This window comes from Amphibalanus amphitrite, unplaced genomic scaffold (genome assembly GCF_019059575.1).
Source record: "Amphibalanus amphitrite isolate SeventyFive unplaced genomic scaffold, NRLGWU_Aamphi_draft 000197F_arrow, whole genome shotgun sequence".
Classification (NCBI taxonomy): Eukaryota; Metazoa; Arthropoda; class Thecostraca; order Balanomorpha; family Balanidae; genus Amphibalanus; species Amphibalanus amphitrite.
The window spans coordinates 676591-699691 of NW_024881692.1; the positions used below are offsets into that span (position 1 = coordinate 676591).

General features: G+C 47.5%; 1 protein-coding gene across 2 annotated transcripts in view; it reads right to left on the minus strand.

Annotated features, from left to right (window-relative positions):
* The window catches only part of LOC122384753 (calcium-binding protein E63-1-like), a 31179-nt gene extending 9596 nt beyond the window's left edge, over positions 1–21583 (minus strand). Inside the window, exons 1-8 of one of the 2 annotated variants that reach the window (XM_043372464.1) lie at positions 21371–21583; positions 14380–14648; positions 7538–7589; positions 7190–7336; positions 6119–6276; positions 5295–5406; positions 4687–4901; positions 1485–2307 (exon numbers count right to left, since the gene is read on the minus strand). In XM_043372464.1, coding sequence (XP_043228399.1) covers positions 4879–4901; positions 5295–5406; positions 6119–6276; positions 7190–7336; positions 7538–7589; positions 14380–14475 — 588 coding nt within the window. In that variant the 5' untranslated portion in view covers positions 14476–14648; positions 21371–21583 and the 3' untranslated portion in view covers positions 1485–2307; positions 4687–4878. Of the gene's footprint in view, positions 1–1484; positions 2308–4686; positions 4902–5294; positions 5407–6118; positions 6277–7189; positions 7337–7537; positions 7590–14379; positions 14649–21370 lie in introns of those variants that run through there. The other variant, XM_043372463.1, reaches the window with a different exon arrangement.
* Positions 21584–23101: the final 1518 nt, after the last annotated feature.

Here is a 23101-nt window from a genome sequence, read left to right on the forward strand (position 1 = left end):
CGCCAGTTTCTTGTCCCGGCGGAGCCCGCCAGGAATAGGGTTAAGTACTGTGGTTTCAAAGCACAAAAGTGATAGAACGAAGCGGATATCTCCAGTATTTTCCGAATTTAGTATTTTCCCATAGGCTTAACATATTACGACGCAATGACCTCTAACTGACCTCAGGTCAGTGACCTCAAAAAACGAACTATATGTTATACAACTCGGTGAACTTAGCACATCCTGAAAGTTTGAAGGAAATCAGTCCAAAACTGTGAGTTGGACAGGTGCAAAAAGAAAATTGAAATTTGACCATGACCTTGTACCGGTTTTTCTGACCTGGTGACCTGACCCAAGGTCACCGGGACCTGAAATTTTCAGGTCATATGTAAAAAGGTTGCCCCATAAGCTGTGCCAAATTTGGCGGCGCTGCGCGCCTCCGTTTTTACGCTATCTTTGAAAAACCTTAGGGGGGGGGTCGCATCGACCCCCCCTGCCAGGGCGAGGGTTAATGTGTCATGTGTTGCACCTCATATGCATCATGCCTAACACGTCATACGTGTCAAGTGTAACATGTGTTTCACGCATCGAATGTCTGGGTCGGGATCTTCAATCTTCAATGAAAATGGAACAAAGTACTCGAACTTTCATGTCTGAGCAGAGAGCACAAGCGTTTCGTCGAAATTCAAATAGGTCCATCGGTACACCAGGTAGCCAAGAGATACAGCTATTTAACTTAAAAATCAGTGTCGTGTTCTATCGACGCCGGTATTGTCACATTTACTCGGTCAAGTGTTGTTGACGCTAGATTGGAATCGCAAATCCGTGAGAACGGAGGTAGACACGTGAAAAGAGACATATTTGCGTTTGATACCACACGATCGCGGGCTTGACTACAGACGGTTCTATCGGAAGCTGACCTACATACGCCTAGGTGTCAGACGATCGTGACCTAGACAGATCATTCTGTCTGAAGAGGCAATCGAAAATGTCGGCCTTCTTCGTCCCATACTTGTTTGTCTAGTTGTTTACACTTTTAATTTTGAACGGCTTCCGTTAGAAATACATTCATCTGATGTTGACGATCTTCGTGATTATGCATTTGTTTTTGTTTTTGTTAGCTATGGTGAAATATCCCACGAAAAATAAGCCCTTGTGGTCATTTCTTACGATCGGGAATCGCATTTGCGTCCCTGCTTCGATCTTTCTTTGGCAACCTCGATTTTGAGGCTACCTACTATAAGTATGTTCCATATCAAGCTTGCAGTCGCAATTTCTTTGGAGGATCGCTCCTCCGCTCAAGAATTTGCGCCTCAAAATGTAAGAGCTGTATGTACAGAAATCACGCACTGCTTTCAGCAGGGCAATTCGGCTGCAAACTTGAAACGAAACAGAGTTATAGTAAGTATAACCGGCTGGCTACCTGTTTGAACCGCTGCTGAGCACCATACATCTGCAATGGATCTATGCGGATTGCGGATACCGCTGAGGAGAAAACGCCATGCTCATCGATTCACCGTTGTTTATATCAGTCATATCTCAGGTATGAGTCACGCAGCACAGAGACAAGAATGCAGCACAGAACAAAAAAGACTGACCAATGCAACGATGACACCCCCACATCATTCACTCGAACGACTTCTACGGAACTCGTATAAAAATCCGTCGAGGTTACTGTTACCGCATCCCGGTGAAGGTACGACCACAGAGCACATAGACGCTGCCAGTCTTTGGTAAATAGGTCAGTGAAAACAGACGTTCAGGGTAGTACGTGTCCCACTCTTTTCATGAAGATGTCCGGAGCAACAGATGAAGGAGTTGGGCTCGACATAGAAACGATGAATAATTTTCTGAATTTTCTTCAAGGACCCGATCCCCAGGAAGAAATAAAAACTGAGATGAAACTGATTAATGCCGATTAAGCTACGACAGGAAAAATTGTGCATGCTTTCGAATGACATTACCGAATGCATTGCTTATTTTTGTAGGCATTCAGGCCTGATGACAATCTAATATTTAGCGTATAATATTCAAAGTGAGTGTGCCTATACTGATAACCTTTCGGTTACAATTAATTCGGATGAATCTATAGGACTTAACAAATGATTGTGTATGTCATTATCTAATAGCTCTCGAATCTCGATGTTCGCAATTGTAGGTAGCTGACACACAACCATCTTCAATTTTTCTCCTATATGTACGCATCCACCATTTGGTTTTGCCTACATTTCTCCCAAATAAACTTTCATTGCCAAGCATGCTGTGTAGATGTTAGATTGAATGTTGGCTCATTGACTCTCTAATTTCCCTCGTGGCGACGTCTATGGCCTTCGCACGGATCACATAACGGATCGGCAACTCCCCCCCGCGATCTGTCTCCCCTGCCACCTGGTGGGCATTTAGGTGAACTATCTTCACTAAGGAAGCGGCCGGCCTCGTGCGTGTTGAGGGCGTCGTGTCGGAGCTAATTAAGTGATTTTTCTGCGGAACATGGTTTCTCAGCTAGCTCAGAAGATACCTATGGTATAAATGAGAATGGCAAGAATCGTTAGAGACAGGTTAAGTATTTGAGATCGTATCCTTTGTCATGAAAATCGTTGTTTTCATACCCACGTGGGCGACCTAGCGTCCATCGCTAAATTGGTAATTTTCCGATCGCTGTCATCTCTTACATATATTTCATGAGTACATTTTTGATAAATATTCATCTGCCGATTAAATTAAATCTATAACTTTCACAAATATCCTACTTGCATAAAGTATAAACCCACGCCGGGCCGGTACACGGTACCAACCGCGCCGGGCCGAGGGTGTATGAAACCCCCGCCCCCTCCTAACTCGGCTTCTGGGCTACGTAGCCACACGGGGTAAGCGGCATTCCAAAGGGCGTAAAAATAATGGCGGAAATACTTCGGTCATTTTTTTAGGTCAGATCAAAGGTCGGGTCACCAGAGGTCATTAAAGGCAAATTTTGTCTATTTCAACAATTTTCGAAACATCCGACGCATAACTTGGGAACCAACAGAACTACAGAGGCGCGGAAAAGCGCATTCGATAGCTCTTTCACAGGTCCTTCTGAGTTTTATTCACAGATTTAACCTCAGGTCAACGGTTTAGCGTCCAGAGAGCAAAATCTCCAAAAATAGCCGTGTTTACGAAAAACGTTTTTTTCGGTAATATCTTTTGACTCAAACGAGCCACGACATTACTTTTGCCAGCATCGTGTTCCTCTCGTCGAGACGCGTCGAATGAACTATAGGTTGACCTTGAAAGGTCATTTTGAAAATCTTACGTCAGGTGAAGGTCATGACCTGACCGGAAAGGGTCATTCTGCATATCAGTCGATCCGTATCGTCGAGCTGAACACATCTGACGTGTTTTCATCGCTCTAGCACGTCTCTATCAAAAGTTATAGTAAAAAACTGCTGGTGAACGTTTTTATTCCACTGTTTACATACATGTAACCCGATGTTTGAGGGTGTTAAGGATGACCCGCCCAGACCAAATGAGACGCCTTTCAATTTGCTCTTATTGAATTATTATTGGTATTACACATATTATTATGCATATAGAGAGAGAGAGTATTGAGTATGCGGCAATATATAGGGTGCAAAATGACCTGACCTGGCTCTAAGCCACAGATATTTTGAGATGTCTGATGTAACACGTGGCTAAACCAGCCTCGGGGCCAAAGCTATACGAGCACTGTTTAGCAGCACGCTGTTACCCAGTACCTAGCATCATCAGGTATGGGTGCCTCCGTTCCTATGGAAACGTAAGCAAACTTCACAATGTTGCCAACGTCTTAATGGAAACCGGCTAAGTGTCAATACCTTGTAGCGGCGGGGAGGGTCGTATCGTGAAACAGGGGCCGAGATCCACCTATAGTCACGTTAATGGCCAGCTCGTTGGATTTGCTCCGATGTTATCTACTCCAACTGGTAGCCTGTGACCATCGAGATAGGAACAGAGGATGAACTCGTACTATGGGCAGACGGATGAGGAAAGGTGGCTTCGTGTACGGCCAAAAACGACGTTAAAGTTGCGAGGACGTGCTTCTTGCTCATACAACTCAAGCATGACTAGAAACATTTGTATCATTATGCATGCTCCAGCTGATTAGGGAATAAAGTATGTAACATTTCCATGTTATGGTAACATTCCAGCTGTTAGAGAGACTCTGTAATTTAATCCGTTCACAACCTTTGATTGTTTTTGTTTTGTTGGGTTAGGCCCTTTCGGTCCATTGAGACCATTGCAGAGCCGGAAGGATTATAGGAATTGGGGGAAACATTGGTATGGACAGGCACCCTAGAGAGTCACCGGGGCTGAGCCCGTCCCAATGGACAGGACGACCAGCCCCCCAAGCACTCTCTGCACCCGGCTACGGGTGTGCTCCCTAGGGAGCAGTGGTGCGCTTCAAGGGAGCAGCCCGCATGAGATAAAGTTGCCTGTCCAGTCCGGATCGAGAGTTGCTGCGTGGAGGAGAAGGATTTGAACTTGATCTGAACATCCTGAGGATGTAAACGACGGACGGGTGTTGCGTTCACACCCGTTTCCCCGTGCCTTTTAACACTGGTTGCGGCGGGCGGCCGGCTCCCCTCCTTAGTGAAGATATCCGCGCCGCTAGATGGCAGCCCGCTCCGCGGGTACACCGATAACAATGGGAAGCGGGGAGAGTTGCCGATCCGTTAGGTGATCCGTGGCCTTCGGTACGATCCGCCGCCGTTCCTCAGCCCGAGGACAGCGCCTCTGGCGGACAGAATCGTAACCACAGCTTCTAAGCTACACCGCTAGGTGACGCAGAAGACACGATGGATGAGAACGCTATACACTTGTGGGAGTTAACGTCGATATTCAGACACAGAAAAGCAACAGGCTGCGATTGCAGACGTGTCATCAAAGCAGCATCTTCAAGAACTCTGTAATGAGAACAGAACAGGTTATCAAAACCGCGTACATGTGCATGCAGGGTGAATGAACGTTGCGGATAACCCCAGATTCAGATAGGTATTTCCTCCCACAACGCTGGCGGGCAAAGCTGGCTGATAGTTCAATGCTTTAGGTTTAATACCTCTTTCTCTGTTTAGGCAGCCACATTGTCACTCAAAACAGTCCTGCCTCACTCCGCATTATCTTTAAAGAAAGGTTTTAATTTGAGTGTAACTTATGCCCAATTTGACCGTAGGTACATTCGACGAAGATAACAATAAAGTCAAGCAGACAGAACAAGGAGTCACCTCATGCGTGCAAATATATCCCGACTTGTGATTGGTTCGCCTGTGCTTAAAGACTACTGAGGCGGCTGTCCTTACCTTCATAGTCAATTTTGCCGTTGTTGTCGGCGTCAGCCATGCGAATGAGAGAGCGGAGCTCGGCCTCAGTCAGTGGCTCGTCAATCAGCTCCATAGCTCGCCTTAGCTCATCCTGGTCAGCACGGAAACAAATGAAATCATATAATCGCCAGATGGTGAGGTGTCTGACGAGCTATCGGACATGAGTGTTTCTGTTGACATCTTAAAACGACTGGTAATTAAGATATCGTAGTCTGTCATAAAGGTAAATACCGTGAACAATCTAATAGACAATAAAATCAAAACCCGGACACCCGGTGAACATAAGAAATAAGTCCTGCACAATGCACATGCACCCAGGGGCGCGGGAACTACTTTCCGACTGGGGGGGCACACCATAATAGAGATTAACCTAGGGTACCCCCAAATCTAGTTTTCTCACCGGTTTTAGGCCACTTATTTTTCACCCCTCGGCTTTTTCAACAAAAAAAGAAAACATTTGCAAAAAAAAGTGTGGTATTCCGTCTCAAAACTGTGGGGGCACCGCCCCCACGGCCCCAGAGTTGGGGGGGCAAGCTGCCCCCACTGCCCCCCCGGCTCCCGCGCCTATGCATGCACCGAATGTGTGAAACTTATATTCCTCTAGCGGTAGCCTGACTGATACATATCAATAATTTAAAAGTCGCCAAATGAGAAGGGAGTGTCGCAATCTAGGTCCCTTTTACTGATCCTCAGTGCTCAGACCCTAAGTGGCGACTCTCGTTTCTCGAATTATGTACTGACGACTAATATCCCTGCTTGGTCCCCACGTCATGACAATGCTTAACATTCCGCGAGTCCCTTACTATGGTGATGAACCCGTTGCCGTCTTTGTCGAACAGTCGGAAGGCAGCGCTCAGGTCTGTGGAGATGTCAGAACTCTTGTCACCCCCTTCCGAGGGGGAGAGCGTCTGCATCTTGAGGAACCACGTGATGAACTGCTGCTCACTGATGAGACCTTCGGCTGTGGGGAAACGGGGAGGGGGGGGGTCAGTGTGGGTCGTTGTGGGTCAATGAGAGCCACGGAGGGTCAGTGTGGGTCGTTGTGGGTCAATGAGTGTCAGTGAGGCTCTGGAGGGTGAGTGAGGGTCAGTGATGGGCCAGCGAGGTCAGCGAGGGTCAAGCTTGGGTCAATGGATCAGGAACCAGATAGTCAAAGAGGGTCAGCAATGGATCACAGAGCGCCATGAGGGAAAGAGCTGGATAATGAAGGTCAGTGAGGTTGAGTGAGGGTCAGCGAAAGGTCAGCGCAAGTCAGCGCTGGTCCTGGGTGGAAGGGTCAACACGGTTCAGCGACATCAAACCACTCTCTTCAGGTGAACAGTCCAAGGTAAACACAACACCCGCCCGATGATCTGCAGGATTGTCAACTCGGTGCAACTGCAACACCTAAGCTGGTTTAATAATTACTATTCTGATGCAGACAAATATTACTTTTTTTAATCATTCTTCTGCAAAAGTATTAATATTATTTAAAAAAAAAAACTTTTTATTGGATGCTGTTTTACGTTTGCGGTGCATTTAACCTTCGAAATAAAACAATTGAGTCGGCCAAAAAATTATCTTTGCACAACGTTTTGACTACCGTCTGTAAAATAGTTACTACGCACCACTCATTTATTGACTTCAAATTGGTCTGCTACATACCTCGTAACCCTCGCTGACAGATCATTGGCAACCAAAGTAAATAAAGCCCCTATTCTGACAATAATCGTAACAGATGAGTTGGGCCCGTCCCAACGGATAAATAGGAGCCAAGACCCCGGCCACATGTATGCGAGCCTGTTAAATGTGTACCAAGGACACTACAAACGTACAAAAGTACCTTCCCCAGCACACGACCCTCACTGCATTCGACTTATCCGCTACTCACGTACCCTGTTCGCCAGCTGAGTTCATCAGGTCCGTGAGCAGGGAGTCGTCGACGTCAATGCTCAGCTTGGTGTGCAGCATCTCCTTCAGCTCGGTGGACGTGATGCTGCCGTCTCCGTTCTTATCCGTCAGCCGAAAGACCATCTTCAGCTCTGAGGCGATTCGGGGAAGGGATGTCAACAAAAGAACATTTGCTACAAAATACGAGCTAAAAGTCGAAGCTAGTGTAACAAATGTAGCTCGTAGCTACAATATGAGTTTCTCTTCGATCTACGTAGGCTGGTAGGTACTTATTTTGGTAAAAATGAAAATAAAAGCTCCTTCCGCTGGATCTTCAAGTTGCATGTACATACCTTCAAGTTCCTTTTCGCTGACAGCTGGCGTCGGTTCCCGATCGACAGCTTCCTGCAACAAAATATGTTTTGATCAATTATGGCGCAAAAAGCTGCGATTGAGTGACACTTAACGACCAGTTTTTAGAGTCATCACCCAAACTCATTCTGGATGATATAGCGATATAGCTCAGGCTACAGTTTACAGAGTACCTATATTTTATACATTAATCAGGGACCGCGGATTCAAATTCTCGTAGGGTGTGCAAGATGTGGCGACTGGGCCCCCCATCTCACGCCGGGCCCCTTCCAAAAAGTCAGCGCCGCCACTGCTCCGGAATAAGCCGGTTCTAAGGAAGCGGGGCGGGAAAACCTTCAAAATTGACGGTCGTAAGATGACTGAGCGAGCATCTTACGGTCAGGAGATGCATGAGCAGAGTAAATGCACATGCATGCATGCAACGTGATCCAAATCGATCTCCGATTTTACCAAGCAGGCCCCTAAAGGGTTACAGTGACCTTCAAGGGCCCCTACGGGCCTCAGAGAGACCTTTTGCACAGTTGATGTTGGCACACTTCTTTTTATCATGGATTACATGAATTAGTTTAAAAATAAAACACGGCCGGCGGGATGTTTGGGTCCATCGATTTGGCCCCTATGACCTATGGGGGTCTGGCCTCCGGCCCCCCTTAGCTTCCCCATTGCTCTACGGTCCACACGCTGGCTTTGGGGCCCCATAAAGGCCGCACGCCAGCTCCTGAGACCCAACGCCGGCAATTCTAAGGGTCACCGGCGCACCGCACACGGTCTTTGAAGGTCCCATAACGGCCTCTGGAATACCTCATGTACCTACATAGAACTAGATGCCGGCAGCGCTCTTGCGTTGCCTTGGGCCAGAATTGGAGGAACGGTGCTGAGGGCACACACCGGGCAAAACCACCGAAACCCAGACTGAGCTTGGACTGAACCAGGAACCTGAAACCAACCGAAACATCCCAAAAATGCTTGAAAGCACGCGAGATTGGTGTGGATATCTACCTACAGTAAGATATGAATTAACTGCACGTGCATAGTTCATGCCCCAGGCACCTAAGTGCAGTCATTTTCATGACATCATGTAGCGTGTGTCTAGTTCTATCAGTGTACCGACTTTTGTGTCGCTAGATCGACGTTTCCCGGGATCAGAGGATCCCTCGTCAAAACCGTTATCCGCCCCCCGCACGCGCAGCTTGCACCCCTCGGATATTATCTCGCCGGAATGTCGTGATCAAATGTATTCTTCTTATGACCTGCAAGTTTTGAACCAGTTAGAGCTGCCGTTTACCCTGCAGGCGTGGCAACGTACGAAGGGGTGCAATCGGCTTGCACGTGCATAGCTCATGCACCACAGAGTTTAGCTCAACCAAATGTGCATTATTTTGGAGGCCTTGCCTGGGACTACCATTGAACCGATTTTGAGGTTGATAGCTTAAAATTTCTTTGAGCCAGAGGACCTCACGTCAAAACGGTTTTCCGCCCCCAGCACGTGCAGCCTGCACCCCTAGCAGACGGTGACCCCACTGGAAACTGGTTCAAGGTGTTAACGATGTGTCCCGCCAGTATGGCTTTGCCCGTGACCTCTGGTTGACCTGTAGCCTTGACAAAAAATTTCGTGTCACCGAAACTTTGAAGCGGAATAGCATGTGCCACGAAGCACCGAGCGAACCGAGGCCAGCACCAAAAGTTTACCTCGCCGGAGACGAATCAAACGGTCCCACTTTCGTCCCGATCGGTCCACCCATTTTGACTCCAGGTCCAAAAAAGCTTGGACAAACTCACATACTCACTCACTGACAAACAGGTTCAGGATCTCAGGTATCTCAGGAATCGGCCTGGGGCCTTCAAGAGCCAGTTACACTCAAAACTTTTTTACTACCTCCTGGAGGATTCATTTTCATCAAACCAGCAAGATAAGAGTATATTGAAAGGGTAACTCTTTGCTACCATTATGTGCATAGTAACGGTACGTGGTTGATATGAACTTATTCGCCAGCGAAGAGTATTATTACCATGTAAATATCAATATTACTCTCGCGATCCAGAACATCACGAAAACAGTGGCGGCGGAAGGTATTCTAGGATAGGGGTGCAAACGATATTGAAGCGCCCCTTCCCGCTGGGCGCCCCTTACCATGCCGATGGCCGTCCCTGCACTGGAAAATCAGTTTCGCCCCTATACAGGCGCCCATAGAAGTTTGCAGAGTGCTATTCCTGGTCATAATCATCTCCCCAGTAAAAAAAAAACGCAAAATACGCCCTAGCACTAGGGGTGTAACCGCCCATACGGACAGTGCAATTTTACAGGCCCCAATCTCGGACCTCCCTTAACATTCATATGTTGTAAACGGCAAACCGCCCCCGATAAATGTTACACAAACTAATTTCCTCTCGCATATCCATAGGCGCGGGAGCCGGGGGGGCAGGGGGGCAGCTTGCCCCCCCCCAACTCTGGGGCCGTGGGGGCGGTGCCCCCACAGCTTTGAGACGGAATACCACACTTTTTTTGCAAATGTTTTCTTTTTTTGTTGAAAAAGCCGAGGGGTGAAAAATAAGTGGCCTAAAACCGGTGAGAAAACTAGATTTGGGGGTACCCTAGGTTGATCTCTATTATGGTGTGCCCCCCCCCCCCCCCCAGTCGGAAAGTAGTTCCCGCGCCCCTGCGCATATCGGCCATCAGGCGCCCCTTTTTGTCGCATGGAGCCTGCAACGCTATAAGCCCTCATATGTTCGTGTTGGCGTTCGGAGGCTATCGCCTTCAAAGACGTCTCCATAAATGTTTCTTTTTCGTCCCACACACAGGCGCCCCTCTTTCGCATGCAGGCGCCCCTCTTCCGCATGGCGCGCTTCTCGAGTAGCTGCGCCCTCCTAGCCTTTATCGCCTGGCAAGATTATATTCGACAGGGTCGGCAGCATCTGCCTTTGTTTCAGATAAGGATGCCCTCCACTCTTCAGCATATCAAAAGATACTTTTCCCACGTCATTGCCACCCTCTTCGTGTCACAAGTGCCTTTATCAGTTGCGGTGTCGCCTCGCACTAGAGGTCTGCACCGGCCGGCTGCAGCCGCGGCTGGCTGCAGCCCCACGGCTGTGGGCCGGGGCGGCTGCAAATATCTCCAAGAACACGGCTACGGCTGTGGCCACGGCTGTGAGATTTCAAGCTCAATCTTAAGTACTCAAATATAAAATTTTAAATCCTTAATCTTACATTCGGATAAGCAGTCTAGCCTGTAAAAATCATGCAAAGGATGCCCAGCAACACTGAAAGTGGTGAAGCCTTTGAAAACCTGTAATGGTTTTACAATTTGCTGTAGGGGAGTTTGCTCTCTGGTACAGAATACTAATTATAGGTACCAATTGTTCCTTCATCATCAAGAGCTTGACAGTTTCAGAAAATGCAACATGTTGCATTGTCACATCCCTCTCAAACCAATCTCACCTGGTCATTAGGAGAGCACCTTACAGCTATTGAAGACGAGCGTTCAATAATTCTTTCAGGTAATAGAAAAAGAAATCACGCCTAGGTAAAGGCAGGTAAAGGCTTCATAAAATATTATCTAAAATAACTCTTAGATGTATTTCTGGATTTTCGGCAAGTCCAATTACATAATATAAAACTGGCGCTTTATGTTCTAACTGGTGTTTGAGTGACCGCTAACAGAAAATGCTGATCAACGAAGCCAATAGAATTAGATTATAAGTGAGCATGAACCTTACTTACGGCTAATTCACATGATGGTGAAAACCCTGAACACGTGATTCACATGACGGTGTAAACTCTGAACACAATATTTCTTACGCGAGCTGTTGACTTTACTAATAAAATGACGTCTGCTTCTAAAAATGTTAAAATTTAATACCTATACTTTGTTTGAGAGCAAATTTTTAATTGTATAGCATTATCATTTATAAATTATAATTCTTATGGCTGTTAATAGTGACAAAAAACAATTTATTGCCACTTCTTTGCTATTCACGTCATTAAAAACTTAAGTAAAATTTTTGATTGAAAGAGGCAATTGTGGCTCGCACGTCCTTGGGGATTTGAGCGGAGATCATTATTTGGAAAAAATCAAAATAGATGAATGTTTTTCTTTCTTGGATGCTCACTAGTGTTTTGATGCCTTGCATATCAAATTAGTTTGAGACTTGCTCAGAATGCTGCTTCAAGCCTGGCATATCACACCCCAGAAAATATGCAAGGTAAGAAAGAAGCAAGAGTTTTGACTAGACAATCACTGTTTGACAGTCCATCAACTTCAGTTTCATTTTCCATACCTAACATTGATAATGAAAAGCATCAGGGTCTGTTGTTCTGTCCCACAACCATGCTTCAGGATTTGGCATTAGATGTCTACACTGCTAGTGCTTCTATTCTGGTTCGTTGTTAATGTTTTCTGTTGATGTATAAGGTACCTACCTACCCATCTTAACCCCTTGCAAGGGCTTGTGTAGGCATGCGTTGCGCATCAGTCTTCAGGTCTTTGGCCTAAAGCCAGATACACAACCACTTAACCTATGATGCTTCATGAGCTTGAGAATCTATAGCCCATGGCAATGTGCTTTTGGCTATATGTTTTAACTAAAAACAACTTATTATATACTATTTGGTTGCATTTCATTGAAAGTATCCACGGCCGGCTGACGGCTGGCTGCCCACAGTTTGCCACGGCTGTGGGCGGCTGTGGCTGTGGAGCCACGGCTGCGGGGCGGCTAGGCTGTGGAAAATTGCAGCCGTGCAGAACTCTACCTCGCACTGCTCAGTTTTATGGCTGCCGCACCTCTTAACTTCCTGCCTCCTCTACAGATTTTCGAGGCGCCCCTTTCCATAGCTTTAGGGTGCAGCTGCCCCCCTTGCCCCCCTGCTTCCGCCGCCACTGCACGAAAACTCTTTCCTTTTGGGTATCGTGACTCGTGTACAGATAGTCGTTTCATGCGTGGATCTTGTTTACCCTCGTGAAGATGATATTTGAAATGGAATCACTCAGCCAATCAGAAACGAGATCGGCCGTTTGCGGTTTGAAGGCCGCGCGCATCTGTCAGTTTTCGGCCGTTGGTCTCCGAGAGCGGATGTGAGCAGTGTCGGTGCCGCGCGGCGTGGCCGTCGGTGATTGTGCTTGCGTGTTGTTCATCGCCTATAGAGCCTCTGTGGACATTTTATTGTAAGTACCGATGTGCTAGAGCATTGCATGCCGCTGAGTGGTGTTGATTTGACCTGGTTAACAGGACCCCGTGCACGGCCACGTGGCCTAGGTTGTGAGTACGTACATTAATTTTGTTGTGATGCTACAAGTTTATGCATTTTGTTGGTGACTTTGAAAAAGCCTTGCACTGTAGTGATCCAGTCTCATTATCTCACGCATACGGGCGACCACCCAGGAACGCCGTCGCTCTCTTCAAATATTGTGCGCTGTGCCTTATCCAATATGAGGGCGCTGAATGTCTTGTATTCACATTCAAAGTGCATTCAAGTTGTACTCGTATCGTGGTGTTTATTTACCGCTTGTGCATTGCTGAACGCTTCGTATAAATTCGTATGCATAAGTGGAGAGTCTCACAATGTTCATTGCTGGTGTGCCCCTCGTATTGTTTGTACGGAAGCCAAATATACATTGTTGCTCTTGAAGCATGTTTTTTTAGTTGGTGAGCTCCGGTTAACAGAAGCTTCGTGAAGCTTCTGAAGCAAGCGTCTGTGAGTCTGTTACCATCCTCTGGGGGGTTTACACTAAAGAAAAGAGTAAACATTACCATGTGACAAAGGGTAGGCCAGAAGAATACACTCTCTGTAGGAGGGTAAAGCACAGAGTAGATGATGCGCTACTCCCTAGAAAAGGGTTCCGTTTAAGATTTACCCTTTCAAAGAGTGTAACCCAAAAAATGCTACACTCTAGACAAGAGTAAATCAAAAGAGTTTACCATTCAGAAGATGGTAAAAAACGTCTGTGTGTCATATTACCCCTCCCTGGCGAGTTTACTCTTCATGAAAGAGTAAAATTTACCATCTGGAAGGTGGTAAAAAACGTCTGTGTGTCAAGCTACCATGCTATGGCGGGTTTACCCTTCAGGAAATGGTAAAAAAGTTTTCAGTGTAGGGCCCTCGGAAAGTGGCATTATACCCTGAGATAGCTGTGTAAGGCCCTCGGGTAACGGCTTGGAGCCCTCGGGCATCGGCCTGCGCCCCGGGCATTGGCCAGAGGTCCTTGGATATCGGTCTAGGGCCCCTCAAGAGCCGGTGAGGGCCTTCAGAAACTGGGGTGGGGCCCTGAGATAACTGTGGGGGCTTTCAGGTGCTGATGCGGGACCCTTAGGCATCGGCCCCAAGAGGAGGTTAAGGAGGGCAGGGGGCAGGGGCCCTCAAGAGCCGGTTAGGGCCCTCAGAAACTGGCGTGGATCCCTGAGCTAGCCATGTAGGTACTCAGACACCGGCGTGGGACCTTTAGACATCGACTTGGGGCCCTCGGGCATCGGCCTGGGCCCTCAAGAGCCGGTGGAAGCACTAAAAATGGCGTGGGTGGGGTTCTGAGATAACCCCTGAGATAACACTAGAGCCTGTTCACGCCTTCAGGCACCGGTGCGGGACCATCAGGCTCGCGCTGGGGCCCTCGTGAATCGGCTTGGGACACTCAAGCGCCAGGGCCGCATGGGCCCCCACAACGAACTGTGGGTGTGCAAAAATAGGTGTTTGCACACCCTCAGGATTTTCAGGGTGTGCAATTGCACACCCTGCCCCCCGGAATCCGCGGTCCCTGTACATTAATTTGCACTGCCATAGTTGTCTGCCTTGCAGTCTAACCAATTCATTCTGGTAGTTGCGGGGCCTGCTTACCTTGTTGCGGTGTTTGTTGGGTCCCACGTTGAGAGGCCGCTGCGACCGATCTTTCTTTTCTCCAGAGTACGCCTTCTTTACCCTTCTACCGGACATAATTGTGGTGTCTGCAGACGCCCCTTGGGCTCACTTCCAAGGGAAGGCCGTCAGGGCCTGGCACTTCGCCGCACGCCCCCTCAGGCGGAAAACTGAAGTGACATCCACTGGCAACTATCACTTCTGTGGTTGCCTGTAGGTTGCACTGTAGTCGCCTAGCAGAAGTGGAACATCTGTGGAAGAATAAGGGTCTAAATAAGCATAAAAAAGTCCGACCATGGTCACCGCATAGTGGTAGGAATTGCAACATTTTCCCTCCCTTGCTTGGGTTTACTTAACCCGCGCCCTGATGGGGGCCATTTTGCCCCCCCCCCCCTGTGGTTTTTCTTAAATAGCGAGAAAACGGCGGCGCTGCGCGCCGCCAAATTTTTAGTACCTTACCGGGCATTAATTTGACACTTTCACACAAAATTTCAAGTCACAGGTCACCTCAGGTCAGGAGTTATTGAGGTCAAACTGAGGTGATGTTCGAGTAAAAATGAGCAAAAAACATGACATCTTGAAACGCTCACCAATTCTACAGTTAACAAGCAATTTTAAAGTTCTTTATGTGGTTGTATAGAGGAAAGACGGCGCTACAAAACTGCTATCTCGGATTTTCGAAATTTTGGGATTTTAACCCCCAAAATCAAGAAATTGATTTTTTTAGAAAAACTCAAAAAATTTCCATTTTTTTCGAATTTCGAAAAAACGGAATATATGTGATAGTCTCTGCGCTCTTCGATATACATAGCAAATTTTAGATCGATACCTTTTTTTGGCCAAGTTATAGCAAAAAAAAAACTGTTAAAAATTGATGACGTCAAATTTTTGAACTCAATTTTTAGCAATTCTAGACCTCGTAGCGCAAAACGGAGACCACCATTGAACTCCTCGTGACGAGCTGCATCGAATCGATGCCATTTTATGCAAAAATATCAACTTTGAAATTTGACCTAATTTGACCTGACCTTGACCTGACCTTGACCTGACCTTGACCTGACCTTGACCTGACCTTGACCAAAACGTGACCTTGGCCGGCCCAAAAGTCTGCCTGACCCACATTATCGCATTTGTCATGTAAAATGGACCATAAAACATGTATCACACGACACTTTCATATTGTGACCCCCCAGTGACCTGACCTCTGTGACCTGACCTGGTATCAGTGACCTCAAATAGCAAAATATGTGTTTGAAGAACATTTCCCCATCGATGATTTTCAATGAAATGCATTTTACTCGATTTTACAACGCATTTCTTGAAATGCCTGTAAACGGTGAAAATTAGACCTTTGACCTGACCTGTGACGTCATCGGTTTGACCGAGGTCAATGAAATTGGGTCACAAGGTAGTTCCCCGTTGGGGCTATCCAACACCGTTTACTGCTTGTCGCTATGTTGCGTGGTTCTCGAGATCTTAGGGGGGGGGGGGCCAAAATGCCCCCCCCCATCAGACTGCGTTGCTCGGCAGACCCCATCGGGGAGCGGGTTAAAAGTTGGCTGCCAGCCTGGAGGCTAAATAAAATAGTTCAGTATAGTCATGCAGAACATTAGATCATCGCACTATAAGATGACAATTTCTGAATATCAATAGACTACATGATTAGTGAAACATTGCGCGAAGAAGAGGTCACCATGTGCGCAGGTCCAATGTTCATCATCTAACCTGACCCCTACCACTGCCCCTCTCACGTGCCAGGCTCCTCACAAGTTGCGTGTCTGGTGCGTTTGTTGTGCCGCTGACACCAGCGGCAAACTTGGCTACGGCGTCTGATTTGGCAGCACGCTCACGGTGGCAGTCACGCGCTCTGGCAGCGCGACCGGCACCTATCCTCAGCTGTTGACCGTGCAGCTCGGCGCGCACGCAGTTTGTTGACTGGCCGTCGTCCGAAAATAGACCGGTGTTTCACGGCGCGAGGTAGCGGTGGGAGCTCGGCCCACCAGCGAACGGTGTGAATATTCGTGGGTTTGGGGAGACTATGGCAGAATATCTCTACAAAGCTGAATTTTGTCCTACATGATTCCTCTGTGTTCCATAAAAAGATATGTTGAATTATTTGAAACAATCGCATCAAGAGTCATCAGCTATCTGGATTCATTAAGCTGTAACTTTGATTCTAGACATTATCACGCTCAAGTTGCCGAAAAACGGAGTTTTTAAAATGATTTTTGGACATATATGAGCTATCGTCGATTCCCGATGGAGGGGAGCCAGGGCTGCCACTTACGATTGTTAGTGGATGGAGTTATGGACAAGAGTGCTTACCATGATGGAGGGCAAGACAAGATAGGTATGTTGAACTCTATGGAATAATTCGGAAGGAAAGGTGAAGACTGAAGAGCTTAACCCTATTAGTGGCAGGCTCCTGGCTACCCCTATTAGTGGCAGGGGGGGGGGCTGTTTACGACCCCCCCTTGATATCTCGAGATCTAACGGACCGATTTTCAAAATTCAAACGGCATTCGATTTCGCTCAACGTGATCTACATTTCTAAAAAATAAAAATTAAAAATGTCAATAGGGGGGGTAGAGGGGGGCAAAAACGGGCAAATTGCAGATACATTTTAGACTGTTTATCACGGCCAGGTTTCTGAACCAATCTTAACGCAACTTTTGCCGATCGCTAGAGAATGAACCAGGAATTCACATGGATCCTAAAAATATGCATTTTCAAAAAATCATAGGCGGATACAGATCATTGAGATGGGGGTACACAAAAAGTATAGTAAATAAGGTTTTTGTTGGTACTGTTTCTAAGAAGGGTGGTAATGGTCTTGTTATGTTACAATTTTCTTATGAGAGAACGACTACAATTGTATTGGTCATGCATAGGCGGTGTCAGGGCACCTATGTTGGGAGGTAAAACATAACCCCCTTTTTGGACGCCTGGATCCGCCTATTATAGCAAAAACGTGTCAAAAGAGGATGCACAATAACTGTATATGTTATCACATGATACCTTTCATTCACTGTTCGTAAAACTGGTGCAGCGTCGTGATCTTCGCCCAAATGACTCGCTTCACGAATAGGACCCCCCAATTCCCAGTGCTCTGGAGCCGCCCCTGGTATAGTTATGAACTTGAAATTTTCAGGGAATGTGCCCAATTTAGTTTTAGGAAAAGTCAGAAAATTTCAGCATCGTAGCTTCAGCGGTTTCGGAGATATTCCCGAAAAACCTGAGGGGTGGATAAAAACAACCCCCCCCCTGCCAAAGCAGAACCATAGACCTTGCAAAACATTTTCGAATAGGGTGCCATACGGCATACACATCGTCCAGTGTCGTCTTTTTAAATTACGCGTAATAGCAAAGCATTTGTTATAATGACCGCACACGATAATGATTTAGCCGGAATGTGACTCAATAATGACTCAGTATACCCCCAAACAGCTCGTTAGGAGCTCAGCGTCGCCATGGTGACGTTACGTACGTACATAGGCGGGAGATAACAAATGGAAACCAGTAAGCATCTTATGGGCCTTTATCGCCATTGTAACGACCAGTGCTCTTGGAAGCCGTCTGTCTCGTATTTACATCGTAATTGAACCTTTGCCAACGGACATTGCCTTCTATTTGTGTGCTGGATCGTTTTGGGCTTTCGGTCCATGGTGGTTGGATTGTCCTGGACACTTGATCGGAGCTTCTGGATCACCCGTGGACATGTGGCCAGAACTGGGATGTCAGATGAGCTAAAGAGGGTCACCACTCTCTAGCGAGCACATCGGACTGTGATTCCAGTGGCAGGGAAATGGTAGTTGAGTTTGGCTCTCCCTAGGGTGATGTTCAGGTGCTCTACTCTGTTCAGGGTGAAGGCGCTCAAGCTGAGGTTCTCTCCTAAAACCAGCACCTTGCAGCTAGGGCCTTGCCAGCAGCGCTTGTGTCTCCATTGTTGTAAGAGGACACGAATCGGTCACGAGTCAAATGTTGTAGTACCTCAGACTCAGAGATCGATTCACTTGACTGCAGGGCTGCGGAGTCGATGGATTTTCGGCGACTCCGACTCCGACTCCGACTCCGGCTTTCAAAAACCAGCTCCGACTCCGACTCCGACTCCGGGCAGAATTGTCGACTCCGACCGACTCCAACTCCCGACTCCGACTCCGCAGACCTAGCAGGGCTGCGGAGTCGACAGATTTTCGGTGACTCCGACTCCGACTCCGGCTCGGGTTTCTAAAATCGACTCCGACTCCGACTCCGACTCCGGTCACAACTGTCGACTCCGACCGACTCCGACTCCGACTCCGACTCCGACTCCGCAGCCCTGCTTGACTGAAACCAGCGTTGGTGTCCGCACGAATGACCAGAATTAATTAACTCGGACGCAACTTATGTTTGTGTCACTGCTAGTCACGTCAATGCATCATTTGGTCGCTTAAGTCTAGAACTCGGTAACCTTTTCATATACCCATCCACATTAGCCAGGCCAGGGTTTCGCAGTGCCATTACATTTGCAATATTCAAAATTCAAATCAAGACACCCCCCCCCCCCGATCATGCTGAGCGGCGTTTCGGCGCGTCAAGAGCACTGGTGAAGGGGGAGGGCGTCACCTCCGGGGCTGTCTCTGATCATGCGGCGTGAACTGCTCCCGCTGCCAAGACCTTCCAGCTTCTTGGCCCACCGCCACTCCTTGTCTACCAAAAAGCCTCTGGCAGCGCTTCGACAAACTACCAATGCCTATTTGTACAGTTAAGTCACTGCTTATTTCTGTCTTGTTGCGCAAAACAATGTAACTCTTGTGGAGACTTGGCCAGACCTGCCTATGCCTACCGATAATTTGCTTCACATTTCTGACAACGGAGATGCTTCGATGTTCCCCAAGGTCATGCATTTGTGGTCGTATTAATAATAGCCGGCGCAGTGCGGGTAGGCGGTATTTTCGGCCGCGGCCAACTGTGCATCGGAGGCCGAGGCACCAGGAATAGACAGGGGCTGTTTACACGGCAGTGCTTCCTTCTTGACAGGAACTGGCCGGGCCGGCGCCGCACCCCTCCGCGCCGCACTCGGCGGCGAATGTGGCGCCCGTTCAAAAGATCACAGGCTCACGGGATCGGCCAAGCATCGTTAATCTTTATTTAAATCCCAGCTAATCGACCTTTTCAGCAGCTGCTCTGGGAATGGATACCGTGAGGAAGGGTAACTGAGAGCGGTTGACTCAGGAAGCAGGTTTTTAATTGATATCATTGGTTCATAAGACGTATTAGAGATACCTGCCGAGGGAACTTGATCAGCGTTGGAAAGCAAGTCTCATGCAGAGCCAAGTTCAGGATCAGGTCAATTCTCGTCGATTGTCTCAGGAGGAAACGCTACAAAACATTTGAACCGGTAATAGTTTATCAAAAGAATAACGAAAGCTCATTCAGTAAAGTTTCGTCGGACCACAGACCCCATTAGGCAGAGGTCTGTGAATCGACCCATATTGGCTCGATGCTGTAATATTGCTGATATAATATTGAATGTATTTCTGAAATATAGGAAATGAGGCAGATTCTGTGATGAAATACGACTGTAAAGAATCTCAAGACAATTGCTAGGTCATGTAGTGACGTCAGAGTGCTGTTAATTCGCACCTCACTGGAGAATAAATATTGCCCCGAACGAAAGTGAGCAGCTCCTAGATGTCTGGAAAGATCTTTCAAAGAATGCTTGCTTTCTTGCAAGCAGAATGCATTTGTAGTCTAGGTCACGTTAAATGTCAAATACCCAGACAGGTCTTCAGGCTCCACGTTCCTTGCTTCCTTAACCTCCTAATGGGAAATACTGAACAGGCCAGACTTGTTTAGACCGCCTCGACTATGTAGAGCTGTTGATCTGTTTGGTAGCATTTTGCGGGCGGTCATGCAGAACTGAGAACATCAACAAATGGTTACTTCTCTTTTGCCCCTTTCCCTTCGCGGATTGCAGGTCGTTCAGATGGTCGTTTCTGCAAGGTCAGTCTAAATGGCAGAGCGGTAGACTGTGCGCGTCTGCAGGATCAGGCAAGGCATCCTCTTCGTTGCAGTGCTCTCCCACTTGGCTGACAAAGCCAGGGTAAGACGAAACAGTCGACGTGGGCTGCAGGCCAGGTGGAAATCGAAGTTGTTTCCTCATCCTCACTTCTTATACTGCTGCCATGCAGAGTGAAATCATTCCACTAGCCAGGTCATGTGACAAGTTCTCCTGGCGAGCTTTGCTGTGGTTCTGGTGCCGGTGGAGCCACACAGGTGGTCTATCGGTCACGCGGCATTGCTGGCTGCTTGCTAGCGCCCGTACGGCTTTGGAGTAATTTTGTTGTGGTACATAAGGGCCACTTCATACTGTTGAAAATCCCGCTCATTTTTTACTGTTTTAAATAAAATGTAGGCAATTGGTATTGGTAAATGCCACCGAACAGTATAAAGCAACAGCATTTGTTGGCCTGCGTCCTGGTGGGAAATCATTTTTCGATCGTCACTTGGGTCACTACAGGTCGAATAGTAAAATTATCACGAAAAATGTTCCCGATTTTGACAACTGTTCACAAATAGACGAATACCTCGGGAACGAATGAAACTACAGCGCCACAGAAAACCGCATTCGATAGCTCTTTCAAATCTTTTTCTGAACGTTGTTCTCAGGTTTGCCCTAGGGTTAACAGTTTATCCCCTATAGGGCAAAATGTTTAAGTTCGACGTTTTTGCAGGAAACGTTTTCTCTAATAACTTTTGTCACCACGCTTTCATTACGTTGATTTTACCTGTCTCGCATATCTCTCGTTGAGACGCATATATTGAACTACATAAGTTGCTCTGATAAGGTCAACTTCAAAATCTGACCGCATTATGCATCACAAGAAATGTGTTACAATGTATGCACAAGACACCAAACAGAAGCTATCCGAAATAGAATAAAAACAGGATAACAGACGTGCCGCACGGTATCCACGTTCACGTTACTAACCTGTCTCCCGTTTTGCCGAGCTCTGTGTATCGTCTCCGACGAGCGTCGGCCAGTCGGTCTGCTAGCCAGCAGCACACTGGCACGACTGTCTTCCCCCTCCGCTCCGGGAGGGGGGGGGGGCGAGCCCCCTCCGGCGCCGCGCCGCCGCACGCCGCTGCCAACCCCCCTCCTCTGGGGGGTCTGTCAGTGCGCCTCAGAATATACTGAAGAGCAAGCTTCAGACGCGATAGCCTACTGGGTGGGGCACAACGCTAAGGAAACAAGAGACGACAAAACGGAAGGCTGGCGACATGTCACGAGACGCCCGGAATTCGGTTTGGAAGGTCAAAGTGCCACTGGGTGGGGTCCAGGACGCCCGTGTCGTCATCCTGCAATTGATCTCGGGTTCATTATATGGGTTGGACACAGGAACATCTAAGGGAGAGGCCGGTGACACCTTTGTCGGATCAGATGGCAACACGGAAAATTGAGCTCGGTGTCAGGGTCCAATCTGTTAAAAGTGAGGATACGACTTTCCTACTGTTAACGCCAGACCCGTTGAGACCCTAATTTTTCGCGATTATTTTTAAATGCGTGGTTTAGGAAATAGTTGTTTCAAGACCTGCCGAAACCTTTTCTTCAAATACGTTTTGTTGTCATTTAAATATTTGTGGCACTTGTCATTGACTCGTAATGTTAACTGTTTTTCCATCCTGGATAGAGGCTTTCATACGTCATATGACATTAGGCTCCGCCCACGACTGCGGCATTGACCCGTGCCCATCAGCGACCTCTGTACACACGACACCCCTGCCATCTGTAAAGGACTATGAAATATGAATTTCGCTGACGCTTCACGTGCCATGTATCAATTCAAATTACAGCAGACGGTCAAGTAAATGTTAAGCTCTTGTTGACTCTCGTATAAAGGATCAAGAGAACCATCACTCCTAAACCTACTACTCACACATGCTTCGAACAAACGTTAAAGATTCCTAACAAATACGATTTTCGATGTAGGATATATGTTTGAAATACGAGCTAGCCTTATGGTGTGAAGCGAAGGCAATTAACAATTATTGCGTTATTCGAAGGTTGCATAGCGATGTACAAATCAGCAACTACTTAATGACATCCGACATCCCAGTATCACATTATCTGCAACGCCATAGGCTTTAAATACAGGTGAATATTTCCTAACGTTATGTCAGGTATATGCCATCTGCCCGTCATTTGCAGCTTATGAAAATAAAGCAAATATCAGCGAACCTATCAGCATTGTACAAACAATGCACATTGAGCATTTATGGCTCCTCAGTCATCATGTCGCTCTTTGGGCACTGTCAGACAAGACGCTACGCACAACTCCGCCGGCTTTCGGCACCGCTCGACCGTCCCCGCTCCCCGCTACAGCGCGAGTGACCGCGCGCCGGCCCGAAACCGCCGCAGCCCAAGACCACAGAGGCAGGGCTTAGCTTTGACGTCATAACGTATCACAGACTGACTGCCAGTGATAGCCTCTACACACCGGGTGAAAATCTTGCTCGAAATTTAACATTACCAGTCAAGAGAAGTGCCTGAAATATTGAAATGGCGACAAAATATCTAAATTGTAAAAGCTTCGGCAGGTCTTGAAACGGCCATGTCCTGAGCTTGGTTGAAATTCTTCCACGCATTTAAAAATAATCGCGAAAAATTAGGGTCTCAAGGGGTCTGGCGTTAACAGTAATTCCTGAAAGTGACCATCCCACT